The sequence below is a fragment of the Opisthocomus hoazin genome, chromosome 23 (assembly GCF_030867145.1).
Source record: "Opisthocomus hoazin isolate bOpiHoa1 chromosome 23, bOpiHoa1.hap1, whole genome shotgun sequence".
Taxonomy (NCBI): Eukaryota; Metazoa; Chordata; class Aves; order Opisthocomiformes; family Opisthocomidae; genus Opisthocomus; species Opisthocomus hoazin.
In genome coordinates this window covers 4,807,313-4,821,819 of record NC_134436.1, presented here as the reverse complement: position 1 = coordinate 4,821,819, position 14,507 = coordinate 4,807,313, and the positions used below count along the sequence as shown (strand labels likewise).

The window sequence follows — 14,507 nt, the reverse complement described above, 5'->3', positions numbered from 1 at the left end:
TCCAGTTTGAGAGAAAAAACATGAGAAAGAGGAAGGGGTGGCCAGGGGAGGGGGTCCCTGAGATGTGATGCGTGGCTGGGGGGAGGGGGCTGTAGGACGGCCCCATCCAGGGCCTGGGGAAGGGGTGCCTACCAGGATCCATACTCTCTCCAGCCCACTGGAGAAAAGAGCCCGAGCAAGCCCCACAGCAGCAGCATCACCCCCGGCCTGTCCGCCGGGAGGGGCAGAGCCACCTTTATGGGGCGTGGGGCCACCTGGCTCCATCGCCCGCCCGCAGCCCTGCCGCTGCCAGCAAGCCTGCCTGGGAGGACCTCACTTCTGCTGCAAGGGTGCCCATCGCATCCCGGGGTGGGGGGAGCACCTTGCTTCGCGTGCTCTCCCTCGGCACTTCTGACGCACCAAGGCTCCATCTGCAACCGTGTGCGTCCCCATTCCAGCACTGCGGCGGGCGAGACGCACGCGTCCTCCAGCCCTCGCTGGCAGGATTTGGGTCATGCTAGTCAGGCACCGCATGGCAAGGATCTGCTCCTCCACGCGCTGGCTTTGGGACATGGGTGGATCTCAGAAGGACATGCGGATGAACCAGGAGAAGCTCTGCAGGGAATTGTTGGGGTGGAAGAAAGCTAGGCTGGCTGGTCCATGTCTCAGACTGCCTCCATGTCCACACACGTACATGTGTGTGTGTACGTATGTGCACGTGTGGTGAAACGTGTCCTGGAGGGACTTGTCTCCTTACAGGGAGTCTTCCTCCAGGCAGCGACTGGAGATGAGAGATGTCAGTCTGGGGAGGGGGGCTCAGTACCACGAGGCCTTTGAACTGGCCGCACTGCGGCATGGTGGAGGGCTTGTGGAGACGGCTGGCCCACGTGAGCATCAGGTCTGGGTGTTCCGGGTTCTGGGTGCTCTGGTGGCCACGGACATGGAAAATACGCCTGGGAAATTGCTGGGAGCAAGAGCATCTTCAAGGACAGCAGGGAAAATAAGGCACAACGGGTCAAAAATAGAAAACTTTATTGAAGTCAAATCCAACAGGGCAGTTGAGCTCAGCCCCATGGCAGGAGCCCAGCCTGCCGCTCACTGGGGTACAAAGGAGGGAGCAGGGGTCTCCACAGGGAACAGAGGGTACAGCACAGTGGGGGAGTGGGTGGTCCTCACCCACAGGGCCCCAGGAAGAAGGCAAAGCCACAAGCACTTGTCCCCCCTCTCCCTCCCTAGGTAGTTAAGGATAGACCGGACAGGTGCCAAAGCAGAGACGTGGTGCAAGCTAACTGGCCAGACAGCCAGAGGAAAGAGGGTCCTGCAAGCTCCGGGCTCATCCCACAAACTCCTGGGACGGCTCCAAGCTCCAGTGCACACCAGCGAGCAGCCCTTCCCAGTCCGCAGCCAAGACCTACTTCCGCCCTGCCCCGCAGACAGCAGAAACCCCCGCCTGGACCAAGAGCAGCGACCCGACCGCAGCACGCAGCAGAGACCCCAGTGCCCCACTCCTCCAGCTCCGAGCACGAGACCCAGCCCCAGCCCTGGCACGCAGCTGGACCCGTGCCGCCTGGAGGAAGCACCCCGGCTGCCAGGATCTGCTCTCCTCCTCCGCAGTGGCCGCAGCGCAGCTCCTGCAGACCCACAGCTCCCGCAGCCCGATGCTCGCGCTAAGGGAAGCCCAGCTTTCACTGCGCTGGCTACGGCGGAGGGCCCAAGCCTTGGGGAAGCCAGAGCCTGAGCCTGGGAGAAAGGCAGAGCTTTGCTCCTCCATCTAGCCCCACCTGCCTGGGCAGCCACAGTGGGTGCAGAACTCCCTTTCAGGGTGCTTTGCGAAGGGATGGTGAAAGGTTCAGCCGCACCAGCAGAGCCGGGCTGGCAACGTCAAGGCTAGCGCCTTCCTCGCTGCTCCCCGCACAGGGGCAGGGCTGGAAATCGGCTGCTCAGAGCTCTGGCAGGAGCAGGAGCAGTTTCTTCGCCCCACAAGTCAGCCCAAGTGGAGGGACGGATGGGAGGGTGGGCATTGCCCTGCTCGGTGCTCTTAGCACCGGTCTCCATAGGGGACCCGGGTGGGTGGGATTCCCTACCTGGAGCTCCACATGCGGAGGTACATGCATGCAGCACCCTTCGCATCACCGTCACCCAGGCAGTGCCGCCAGGACCCAGCCCTGGGTGCTCTGACAAGGGCTCTGACAGTTTTTGGCTTCCCGCCGGCCACCGTCCCCATCCCCTTCCCTCCCCATAACCAGGCTCCATGGCTCGGCTCCGGGGTAGTCCTCTGCCAGCCCCCCAGGCCACGCATGCAGGGCTGGGGGCCAGTCCACGCTCACTCCCACACCTCTGTCCAGATGGCTCCCCGGTGCAGGGGGGGGGCCGCTGCCGGCCTCAGGATGAGCTCTCCTACCTGCTTGTTGGTGTATTTCTGGGGATTGGTGCGGTAGCTGTAGTCCGAGTACTGCTCGGAGCCCGTCGAGTTGTTGTCCCCGGTGCCAACAAAGGTGTTGGTGGCCGGCAGGTCCTGCACCACTTGGTGCTTCTTGGAGGCAGAGGGCGACTGAGGCTGCAGCTGTATGGAGGGCAGCGGCGAGTTGGAGCGGTAGTGGCGACCCAGGTCTGGGCTGCCCGGCGGGTAGTTGAGAGGCAGGTGAATTCGGGGGCTGTCGCTGACAGAGTCATTCATGAGGTTGAACTTGAGTGATTTCTGCAGCCCTGTCTCCTCCTCATCCTCCGTGGGCTTGGGCGGTTTTGGGGACTTGCTCTTCTTCACCTTGCTCTTGCTCTTACTGCTCTTGCTGACCTGCTTGGGTGTGTACAGGTCCTTGGTCTCCTTCTTGCCTGCCTGGTAGCCGCTCTTGGCCTCCCGCTGCCGGCAGTAGCGCACCAGGACGACCAGCACGATGACCAGGGTGACGGCTACGATGCCAGCGATGACTCCAAAAAGGATGTTGCTTCGCTGCTTGCTGCGCTCATATTCGGGGTCTCCGGCGATGTCAATGTCGAGCGGTGTGTCCAGGCTGTGCCCCACCAGTGTGTCCAGCAGTGTGCGGTTGGCCAGCGTCTCATTGACGTAGAAGTGTACCAGCGCTGTGCCATGCCGCGAGGGCTTGCCCTTGTCATTGACACGCACTACCAAGCGGTGCAGGCCATGGTGCTTGCGCAGGATCTCCTTCTCCAGGGTGATGTCTCCACTGTGCGGGGAGATCTGGAAGAGCTCGAAGGGGTTGCCTCCTGTGATGCTGTACGTCAGCTCCGCGTTGACGCCAGAGTCAATGTCCTCTGCTTTAACCTTGCTTACCTGCTGGCCAGGGCTGGTGTGGGGCAGGATGTGTTTGTAGGTGGCATTGGAGGGTGAAGTGATGAAGGGGGCGTTATCGTTCTCATCCAAGACATTGATGGTCACCCCCACATAGGCAGACCTGGGAGGATCCCCACCATCCACCGCCTTGAGTCGGAAAGTGTACGTGCTCTGCTGTTCCCGGTCAAAAGAGATGCTGGAGAGGATGGTGCCAGTGCCATTCTGGATGACAAAATCCCCATTGTCTTGCTCCACCGACAGCTGGATGCGGGCATTTTCTCCTTTGTCGGCATCGATCACCGTCACCATGCCCACAGGGCTGAGGGGTGGCATGTTCTCCATCACTGAGAAGTTGTAGCCGCTCAGCATGAACTTGGGGTCATTGTCATTCCTGTCCATGACATTGATGGCCACAGACGCCGTGCCCTTGAGGCTGGGGCTGCCCTTGTCTGCCGCCACCACCAAGAACTCATAGCGCTCCCGCTGCTCTCGGTCCAGCATCGCCTTCACCCGGATCTCCCCGGAGTCGGGGTCAATGGTGAAGGAGCCCTTGGAGGAGGGGTCTGTCACCAGGGAGTAAACCAGCTTGGCATTGGAGCCACTGTCAGCATCGCTAGCGCTCACCTCCATCACCAGGTCGTCGGGCTCGTTGTTCTCAGGGAACGCCACCTCAGTGAAGCTCTGGCTGAAGACTGGTGCATTGTCATTCACGTCCACCACCTGCACCTTCAAAGAGTTGGTGCTGGAGAGGGGCGGGTTCCCTGAGTCCACTGCCACAATCTCAATTGTGTAATCCTTCACCGACTCATAGTCCAGCGGCGTGGTGGTCTGCAGGAAGTATTTCTTCTTGCTGTCGCTCCCGGTTTCACTAGCCTGCCGCAGCTGGAATGGGACGTCACCAGCCACCACGCAGGTCACCACAGCGTTTTCGCCCTCATCTCGGTCGGACACCTGCACCAAAGCTACTGCTGTCTCTACTGGCACATCCTCCGAGATGTTTGCCATGCCATCCTGGTGGGTCACAAGCCCAATGCCCCGTATCTCTATGGAGGGCGCATTGTCATTCATGTCCTTGATGGTGACCACCACCTGGGTGCGGGCACTCTTAGGGTTGGCTCCCTTGTCCTTGGCCATGACGGAGAACTTGAGGGTGTTGACATCCTCGCGGTCTATGGGCCCCTGCACAGTGATGAGCCCTGTGGTGCGATCCAGGCGCAGCAGCCGGCGCACCATGTCCGAGGCTTGGTGGAAGGAGTAGTCGATTTCAGCGTTGGCGCCCTGGTCCGAGTCGTTGGCTTTCACCTGTGGGATGGAGGGAGAAACAGTGAGCAGGAGGGCAAGGCTGCGCGAGTCCCTCCACAAACCACCCTGCTGCCTGCCACGGCCTCCTTTTGGGATGTCTGGTGGGGAAAAACCAGGATTTCCTCTTCTGGGGCCAAGGACTATGGGGCAAAGAGCCTGGGACCGGCAGAGCGGCTGGGAGCGGCCCTCCGGCGCAGAGGCTTTTTTCCTTGCTCTTCCGGCAAAACCGGCTGGGCCGGTCAGCCACGCTCCCCTCCCGGCCAGCTCTGGCACGCAGGGAATCCTCTGGGAACCCTCTCCACCACAGCCCAGGCAGCAGCATGGAGGGACGGCTTTGGCTGCACCCGCTCCGCAAAACCCTCCCAGAACAGGGGCTTGAGGCAAGGATGAGGGAGGCGCGGATGTGCAGAGCCGCAGCAGCTCCATCCTGGTGTTCAGGGATGCAGCCAAGCAGGGAACAGGGCTGCCTCGGCTCTGCACAGCACCAGACGTCCCTGCCCGCCTGTCAGGAGCTCTGCATTCGCATAAACCTACCTCTATGCCTATTATTTGCTTTCTAAAGAAGATGAGGTTTGTCTAACATTTGCCTCCCTAATCGGCTCTCCGAGCAGCCTCTTCTCTGCACCATTTGCTGCTCCGCCGTTATCTTGCTCAGCAGATTTGGATGGAGAACGAAAGTTGTTAAATGTAAATTCCACCTTTTACCTCCACTCACAAAAAAGGCGGAAGTCATTTTCCCCCTAAAAGATAAAAGCTGAGCAATGGCAGCAGCGGCGTCTCAGCCCATTCTCCTCCCGGCCGTGCAGCTCCCTTATCTGCTTCCAACTTCCATTCTCTTAACAGTGAAAAATGAATTCTTAAAAAATTCACGTCAGAATTAGCAAGCAGATGAGAGCTGGCCGCGCTCCGCTTATTAAGATGGCAGCTGCAGATAAACAGATGTCGGCTACTATCATCTCAATGCCCCCTCCAAGCCAAATCCACCGAGATCCACCTCCCCAGGCTCCCTGGGCCAGTTTGCACTGCCGGCTGAGATGGGGCAGAGCCCCTGGCCCCTGCAGACAGCAAGACAGCCCCGGAGTTACAGCTAGCCCCCCCACCCCAGACAGGCAGCAGGGATGCTGCCTGCCCCCCAGCTCCTGTGCTAGCTGGAGTTTCCATGGAGCGGTCAAGGGAATGCAACTTATGAAAGGCTCTATGTCTTGTCTGTGGGCAGCATTGAGACCGGTCTGGCATGAAGCCAGGCTCCCCGTGGACCTCGGGTCCCAGCCCTTCCCATAACCCGGAGCCTTGCTCCCGCGTACCCACCAGCACTGCTGCTGCCCCTCAGCCCGTTCCTGCAGCCCCTGCTCTAGCTGCACCTTCCCACGCATCCTTTCCAACCTTGTTTTACCAGATGTGACATCCCAGGGACCTGCCTGCCCCCTGGCCCTGGGTGACACTGTGGGCTTCTATGGCTTGCAACACTTCTAGGGTCTTTCATCCCTTGAGGAACCGTGGCAGCAAATGGCTGTATAAATGCTCCCCGGCTTGTCCCTACTGCAGCCAGGCAGCAGGGGAGCTGGGGACAAGAAAGCCGCTGCACTCACCTGGAGGACAGAGTGTCCCACAGGGCTGTTTTCGGAGAGCTCCGCCTCGTACAGGGCCTTCTCGAACTTGGGCGCGTTGTCATTCATGTCCAGGATAGTGATGCGAAGCAGGGCGCTGCTTGCCCGCGGAGGGTTGCCTCCATCTTGCACCTTGATGGTCAGATCATAGGAGTCCCACTGCTCCCGGTCCAGGTTCCCCATGACGATCAGCTGCGGCTGCTTCTCATCCTGATCCTCTGCCACCTGCAGCCCAAAGAGCTCCTGCGCTTCCGGACCAGCCGTCAGCTCGTAGGAGGCAACACCGTTGGGGCCCGAGTCCCGGTCCATGGCCAGGGGGATGGGGAAGAGTGCCCCGATGTTGGTGTTTTCAGGGATGGAGAGGGTGAGAACGGGCGAGGCAAAGTTGGGGGTGTTGTCATTGATATCGAGCACCTCTATCTGCCCCTCGAGCAGGCGTGGGCTGCTGTTCAAGATCAAGTCAGTGATGGACACTTCGAACTCCAGGAAGCAGGGGTCTCCGGGCAGCAGGTGCTGGCATTCACGCAAGCTCTCCCGGTCGATGGAGGTCTCTGTGGTGTAGATGTCCCCAGTCTTGCCATCCACACGTAGGTATGGGGCCCCCACTTCCAGCTTGTAGAGGTGCCCCACGTCTGGGAATCCGTAGTCAGAGGCCAGGCTCCCTATGAGGGTGTTGGGGGGTTGTTCCTCCTGCACTTTGTACACCACACGGGTCCCAGAGACCAGGGCAGGGAGCTGGAGGAAGAGCCACAGGCCCAGGCAGGATGCCAGCGGCTTCATCCTGCGCTGCAGGGAAGCTGGAAGGAGACACGGACACTGGAGGTTAGGCGACCCCAAGCCCCTGGGACCACTCCTCCCCCACCCCCTTCCCCGGCATACCCTTTTGGGTGCACCCCCTGCACCATGCAGGACTGCACATGGTCCCAAAGCAGCCCCCCAAAGGGAAGGGGCTTCGGGGGCTCGCCTGGCAGCGCTGGCCCCAGCCGTGGTCTCCTGGCAGCCTCCGCAAGCGAGTGCCCGGGAGGAGCAGTCCCGGCTTGCAAAGTTCCTGCAACGCCCTACGAGAGTGAGCAACCCAGTCCCTGAAACCTCAGCTCTGGCTGCCTGTCAGCTGCAGGAAGCCACTCCTGCCACTGTCCACCCTCTTTGTCACCACTGAAACTGCAATTAGACCCAACGAGGCACACTGACAGTCCACCCACTAACAGGGTGGACTGCACGCAGCCTGCTGCCAGCAACCCGATGGGAGCCGGCCAGGCTCGGAGGCAGCTTCTCACCACAGAAACACAGGAGCGTTGTGTGCCACGCACTGCAGCGGCACTGCCTGCCACGCACGGCGGGCACACAACGGCGCTGCTCCCGTCTGCCAGCCCTGCAGAAACGGGAGCACCAAGAGGGGGGCAGGGGCTCTGCCTTCTCCGCAGGGATGCAGGGCTGCCACGCATCCAGACTTGCAGGGACACGGGGATGCAGAGCTACCTCCAGTCCATCACTGCAGGGATTCAGGGCACTGCCAGCACTGCAGGGATACCACCCATCCATCACTGCAGGGACACAGGGCACTGGCACGGCAGGGACAGGGGAGCACCGGCCTCCCTGCGCTGCCGACACGGCAGCACTGCCAGCCTCGCACTGTGAGATACGAAGACACCACCCATCCGGCTCTGCAGGGATGCAGGAGCCCCGTGCATCACCCATCCCGCACTGCACGCAGGGCACTGCCATCCACCCGCGCCCCTCGCAGAAAGAGGGGCACTGCCCACCCCCGCGTTAGCGGGACGCAGACTCACTGCCCACCCCGCACAGCGGTGCAGACCTTGCCCCACAGGGCAGAGCCCGTGCCTCCCCGCGGGGCAGCGGCACTGCACGGCCCCAGCACGCTGCGACGGCAGGCACAGCATCTCCCCTCTGCTGCACAGTCTCTAGGCAACCCCACACCCTGCGCCGGCAAGCACTGCTCCCTTCGCTCACTGCAGACGCACTCTTCCTTCCCATGCCCTGCCACGCCGGACTGGGACACTGCCCACCCTGCCCCGCAGGGACAGCCCCGCGCTGCCCACCCAGTGCCCATGCCCACCCCGCCCGCTGCAGTGACAGAAGTACTGCCCCCCTGCATTGCAGAGACGCACACTGCACACGCTGCACCGCAGGCACCCGGCCACTGGAAACCTCCTCCCAGCATGCACACACTGCAGAGGCAGTGCCAGGCGCACCGCCAGCCCCAAAGAGGCTGTCCCCTTCTACGCCAAGCCACATGCCCTGTCACCAACCCTCTGCCTAGTCCTGTGCCTGGCCACCAGCTTTCCCGTCCCCCGCTTTCCATTCGGAACACACCTTCCTCTTCCAGGGTCCAGGCGCACCCACACAGCTTCTGCCGAGCCGTGAGCGTGAAGGGGTGCAGTGCACCTCACGGGCACCCAGAAAACCCAGTGGCTGGATGCCCTACAACCAACAGCCACAAGCATCTCTCATGGCCCCACGGCAGCAACTCTCTCTCGCCATTCCCATCGCCCCTTCTCTCCACAGTCTGCACCCAGCCTGTGGGATGGGGAGCACTTCTCGGCTGTCTCCCCTTTGTGGTGCCACGTAGAAAGTGCCTAATTCCTGGTGCAGATCCTGGCATCGTACGGACCCTCAACAAGTGGAGCATCCTGTACTGTCCACCCTGGTACTTCCCTCAAGCCAGCAGCTCCCTGTCCCTCCATCCCTCCCTTCCCCACAGACAAGTGCCTCATCGGTGGCACGAAGGAGGAGCTCTCCCTTCGCAGGTGAAAATGTATCTGTTTCTGGAGATGAAACTATGGTCCTGAAGCCTAGCTTGGCTCTGCTCCCTTGTCCTGCAAGCATCCTTCATACAGAGAAGAGGCATTTCCACCTTGCTGAGGACATGCATAACTGTCCAGACTGGCGCTGTGTGCAGATACCTCTGAGATGTCTGTCCCCGGGAGGAAGGGAAGAGGCAACCAGGCCTCCTTCCATCCCTGCACAGGGCTGAGGATGGTGGATGTAAGAAGCTGAGTAGAAACACAACGCACCTCTGCATCAATACAGGCAAAACCCAGCACCGAGTGTACACGCACACGTGTGTGTCTGCACTGAGTGTGCACGGATCTGTCTGCGCGCTCCGAGCGTTTGGGGGTGTGTGCACCTGCCCAGAACACAACTGTGTGTCTGCAGGGAAAAGCATACACGTGCACACGTGTGCACCAGCAGCGTGTGCAGGCGTGCCACACGCGGGCACGCACCGCGAGGAGCACATCCGTGCCCGCACCGGGAGAGCCTGTGCACCAGACACGCGCTTGCATTCCCGCACCGGGCGCAGGTGTGTGCGCACCAAGCGGCGCGTGTGCCTGCGCGGGGGGAGCACGCGCGCGTGGCCCTGTCACCGCCGGGTGTTCATCTGTGTGATGTCATCCCAGGCGGGGGTACTTGCATCGTGCGTGTGCGCACACCCCGGCTGGGTCACACGCGTGTCTGCCCGCAGCACATACGTGCACTAGAACCGGACCCCGCCATGTGCCCACCTGCCTTCACGGCGTGCCCGAACCTATACTGAGCTCCATCGCCCCGCTGCCCTGCGCTCGCTTTGGAGATGGCTGTGTGGTGAGGACAGGGAGGAGGGGACGACGGGCAGCCCCAGCCGTGGGGAAGGTGCTCCCGGAGGATGTCGCAGGCGGGAGAGGCACCCATGCCCGCTGCTGAACTGTTTGCACAAGTCTGTTTGCACTAGGCTGGGCCGCAACTGCCGATGACGTAGTGCTGTCCTGACTAAGCCTTGATACGAATGAGGTGGAAGAGCGCAGGTAAGGGTGAAACTCCCACTGCACGGCGATGCCTCACATGGCTCTGACTGAGACGAGGGAGGGCCCAAGGAGCCGGAAAGGCCAGGAGCCCTGTACCAACCTGGAAGAGGATGGGAATCACCCAAAGGTACCCAGCACTCATGCTTTCTGCTTTGGCAGGAGGGTTGGACTGGATGACCCACAGAGGTCCCTTCCAACCCCTACCATTCTGTGATTCTGTGAAAAAGGGGCTGGAACCTGAACCCAAGCCCCGTTCCCACAGGTGATGGAACCCTCCAAAGCAGGGAGTCTGGAGCAGGAGTGGGGCTGGGAACCTGAGTGGGACCTTCGCCCCACGAGGGACTGCCAGCAGGCGTGAGGGGCCCGGGTTCACCGGGGTAAGGAATCCTGCTCAGCGCCTAAGGGTGCGAATGACACAGCGCAGACGTGAGAGCCCAGAGCTGGGTGTGAGGAGGAGGAGGAGGAGGCGGAAGCCTCCACCACCGGGGAAAAGCACGTCTGTGCAGGAGATGGAGGCTTCTCAGGGGCCAGTCCAAGGCATCGGGCTATTTTCCCATGGGATCTAAGCACCATCCCACACTTTCTTCTCCAGCGCCAGGCACCTTTTTCCAACCTGCTGGCAGAGCACAGAGCACTTAAAAATAAAAACCCCTCCCAAAACAACTATTCCTCCACATACACAATTCTCCCTACGGGGAGAGAGTGAGAGAGACTGAACCACATGAGAGAGGCGTTAGTCACGCTGCTTAATGCATGACTGGGAAGCTCTTGGAAGACAGTGGCATGCAAAATCCTACAGAATTCAGCCATCCCCCCCCCAAAAAAAACAAGCCCTAATGAGAGAGAGGTTATAAAGCGCCGAGTATTTAAGCAACTGCTTGAACAAGCCTGTGCTCCCTGTGATTCCCACAGTCCCTTGGCCCCGTTCCACAGAAGCCAGCACCACTCCGGGAACGGGCACCCAAGTCCACCCTCTCAGTGCTCCCAACGGCCGATTGCGTGGCTCGGAGCCATGCTTACAAGTCTACCCAAACCCTGCACCGAGCAAACAAGTACTAATCCCCCCACCCCCCCAAGCTCTGGTCCGACGCTCAGAGCTGAAGCAAGCATCCGAGCAAGCAGCAAACGCTAATCACAGCTCCACCGGCTCCCTTCCTCGCAGGGGGCTGAGGTCAAGGACCGTATTGCCCAAAAAACGGCCACTGATGTTCCGTCCTGCATCGAAGGCACGTATGGGCTGACTCCTGGGTGTTTTGTGGCACGGTCTACGGTTTCCTTCGGCTCCGGCTGCCACTGCAGTTGCTCGTCATTTATACAGGCTGGGCCCAAGCGCCCGAGCCAGAGCACCCGGCAGCGAGGAACCCCACTCGCTTGTGAACAGCTTTACCCCAAAATCATCTCTTAGGAGCTGCACAGTGATGTAAAGGGGGCGAAGCCCGCGGCCCTCCCTCCTACTGCCGCCTTCTCCAGATCCTTCCCAACTCGGGCAGCCAGCGAGGCAGAGACCTGTCAGAGCCTTCCCCGGGCAGCAGCCCCATTCCTCCCAGCCCGGGGGTGCCCCACAGCCCCCCCGGGATCCTGCGGGCTCCTGTCCCCCCCTGCCACCATCCCGCTTGCCATCCCGGCCTGGAGGGGAGTGCTGGGGGAAGGCAAAAACGTGGCGGGCCTGAAACACCCGGGCAGGGCCGCAGGGAGCCGGCAGCAGCGGGAGCGGCTGGGGCTGGGGGGGGCTTGGGGAAGGGGGGCTTGCGGACCCCGTGCCTCGCAGGGTGCCGGGGAGAGCGGCGGCTCCCGGCCCCCACCCGGGGGGAGAAGGATGGAGACCGGGCTCCGCTCCCCGGCCGCCGGCGGGGCTGCCCGGGCTGAGGCTCCCCGGCTCCGGGCACGGAGCGACCCGCTCCGCCGCTCCCCGGGGGGTGCAGGGGGTCCCTCCCGCCAGCCCCGCACACGCCCGCACGCACTCGGACACCCGCGGAAAACAGACGGGAGCCGCTCTCCCCGCACCGGCTTCACACCCAGGCAGGGAAGCGGGGGTTTTGTCAGGCGCGGGCACGCACGCCCCGCTGACACGCTCGCCCGCACACCCCCCTCGTCTGTAACGCCCAGCCACACGCACCCCGCTCCCCGCACGCACACGCAGCCCGCTCCCCGCACGCACACCCACACGCACGCAGATTCCCCCCGCCGCGGGCACAGGCGTGCTCCCCTGCCAGACCCCCTCGCCCCGCTCCGCTCACCCGCACGCACAGCCCCGCTCCCAGCACCTGGCCGGCTCCCAGCTCACCCGCAACTTCCCACGCTCGCAGTCGCACCCCGGGCGCGCACACCTAGGGTGGATGGGGGACACACGCCCGCAGCCACCCGCGACCGCGGGGTGGGGGGAAAAACACGCGCGGACCCCGACAGAGCCCGCAGCCGCCCCACGCCACGCACCCCGCTCCGCGCCGCACAACAAGTGGCAGCGCCGGGCGGGACCGGCAACCGCCCGCCGCCCGCGCACCCCGGCGCGGAGAAGCGCGGGGGGGGGGGGGGGGAGCGGGATGCTCGGCCGCGCCGGTCCGGCCCCGCGCTCCCGCCCCGAGGCGGGCTCCCGCCCGGGGCATCCCGCACCGCCCCGCAGCTCTCCGCGGGCGGGGGCTCTTACTTGCATGCGGACGGCGCTGCGCTCCGTGCCGGCCCCCGGCGCGCTGATCCAGCGGCGTCTGCATCGCCTCCTCCCCGCCGGGACCGGGCTCCCCCCACCCCCCCCGGCTCCTCGCCGTCGTTATCCACGGATGAACACCAAATCGAAAAAGAAAAAAAAAAAAAGGAAAAAGAAAAAGCGGAGGGGGGGGGCGGGGGGAGACACGCAAAAAAAAAAAAAAAAAAAAGTCCGGTGGGAACCGCCCCCCTCCCCCGGGCCGGGGCTGCGGCTCTCCGGCGGAGCGGCGGCAGGGCTGGCGGCAGCCCCGGTGGGCAGCTCCGTCCGCGCCCGCCTCCGTCCCTCGGTGTGTGTGAGGATGTGCAAGGGAAGCGCAGCGCAGGCACGGCCCCTTCCCACCCCCCCCCACCCCCCCACCCCAAGCGCTGCCTCCGCCTCTCGCCGCTGCCACGGGGAGGTGGAGCTCCGGCTCCTTATCAGATCCCGAGCCCCAGCCGGGTCGGGACGAGCGGGTACCGGGAGCCGGGCAGAGCCGCCCGCCCGCCGCACCGCCCGCCTCCGGGCTGCGAGCACCGCGCCAAGCCGCGGGGCGGTGGAAGGGGGGGTCCCCACAGCCCCCCGGGATCCCCTGGGCGCGGGGACCCCTCCGTTGCTCGCCCTCACGCGTCTCCCCTTTCGCTCCCCTCCCGGTGCTCGCATTTATTCGTTCATTCATTTATTTTCACACCGCGCAGCCCCGCTGCTCGGCCGGCAGTGCGGAGGGCAGGGCCCGTCCCCGGGAGCGAGCCCACCGGGGGGCTGTGCCCACCCCTCCTCGCACCCCCCCCCCAGCCGAGGAGGGCTCCCGGCAGGCTGCGAGCAGTGCGGCTCCGGCAGCCCTGCCCGGGTGAGGCAGTGGGGCCTGGAAAAGCAACTGTCACCTCCGGTCACACCTCGGTGAGTCATGGTTTTATTGCAGGGTGTCTGGGCTAGGGTGCAGAGAGCACCTGCGAGCTCCCAAAAGCACCCGCGAGCTCCCGGCTGCCCTTGCGATGCCTTCGCAAGCTCTGCTGCCTCAGATGGGTCCTCACCTGCCTGCTGGTCCCCGTGGGACTTGGGATGGGAGAGCGCAAGTCCCGGGGTCCTGGGGACAGCGTGCTCCAGGCGTGCCCCTTCCCTCGATGCCTCCCCGGGCCCCGGTGTTCCCGCAAGGAGAGCCAGTGTGCCCTGCCAGCGGGCTGGATCTGCAGCCTGGCCCTGCCGAAGGCCTCAGCGCTCTTTGATGGAGATGCTGGGGTAGCTCCCTGCAAGGACCAGGCACCCACGGGCTGCAGGACCTCTCACCAAGCAGCGCCCGCCTTCTCGGGCGGTTGCAGCGCAGGTTTCTCGCCAGGATGCTGGAAAGTCCGTTCCGCTTCGCCGCAGCGCGAGGATGGGAGCGTTGCTTTCCGCTGAGCTACGCCAACCTGTTGCGCAGCTCCCTTCGCTGCACACATGCTCGGCTCGGCTGCGATGACTGCACCATCTAGAGGCTGTGCTGGCCTGCTCCGAGGAGCCCTGGCTCCGGCTCAGCCCAAATCGCCCCGCTTGTCCCCCGCAAGAAGCGAGCTCAGCCCCTGCAAGGGCTGCTTCCTGCTGGGCAGGAGAAAGGAGCTGGAGAGTTGTCCCCGCTGGGTGGAAAACCCTGCTTTCCTCCAAGACTTTCCTGCAGCAGGGCCATCTCTGCTCCTGCAGAAACGTCAGCTTCTCTGCGTCTGTGTGGAGTTGTTTGTTTTTTTTTTCTGGGTGTCAATTCTCATGAAGCCAATTTAGAAGAACACGTGAAGTGAGAACCCAGGGAAGGTCAAAGCCCACCGTGGAAGGGCAGGGAAAGCAGCTGCGGGGTTTGTCAGGATTTACCCTGT

The 14,507-nt window shown here is 63.1% G+C and overlaps 1 protein-coding gene across 4 annotated transcripts in view; it reads right to left on the bottom strand.

The window, feature by feature from the left end:
• Positions 1 to 14,036, bottom strand: part of PCDH1 (protocadherin 1) — a 55,889-nt gene extending 41,853 nt beyond the window's left edge. For 2 of the 4 annotated variants that reach the window (XM_075441948.1, XM_075441950.1), the window contains exons 1-3: positions 12,628 to 12,988; positions 6,163 to 6,977; positions 2,381 to 4,573 (exon numbers count right to left, since the gene is read on the bottom strand). In XM_075441948.1, the coding sequence (XP_075298063.1) occupies positions 2,381 to 4,573; positions 6,163 to 6,977; positions 12,628 to 12,691 (3,072 nt within the window). In that variant the 5' untranslated portion in view covers positions 12,692 to 12,988. Of the gene's footprint in view, positions 1 to 2,380; positions 4,574 to 6,162; positions 6,978 to 8,514; positions 8,581 to 12,627; positions 12,989 to 13,694 lie in introns of those variants that run through there. The other 2 variants (XM_075441949.1, XM_075441952.1) reach the window with 2 other exon arrangements.
• Between the last annotated feature and the right edge of the window lie 471 nt (positions 14,037 to 14,507).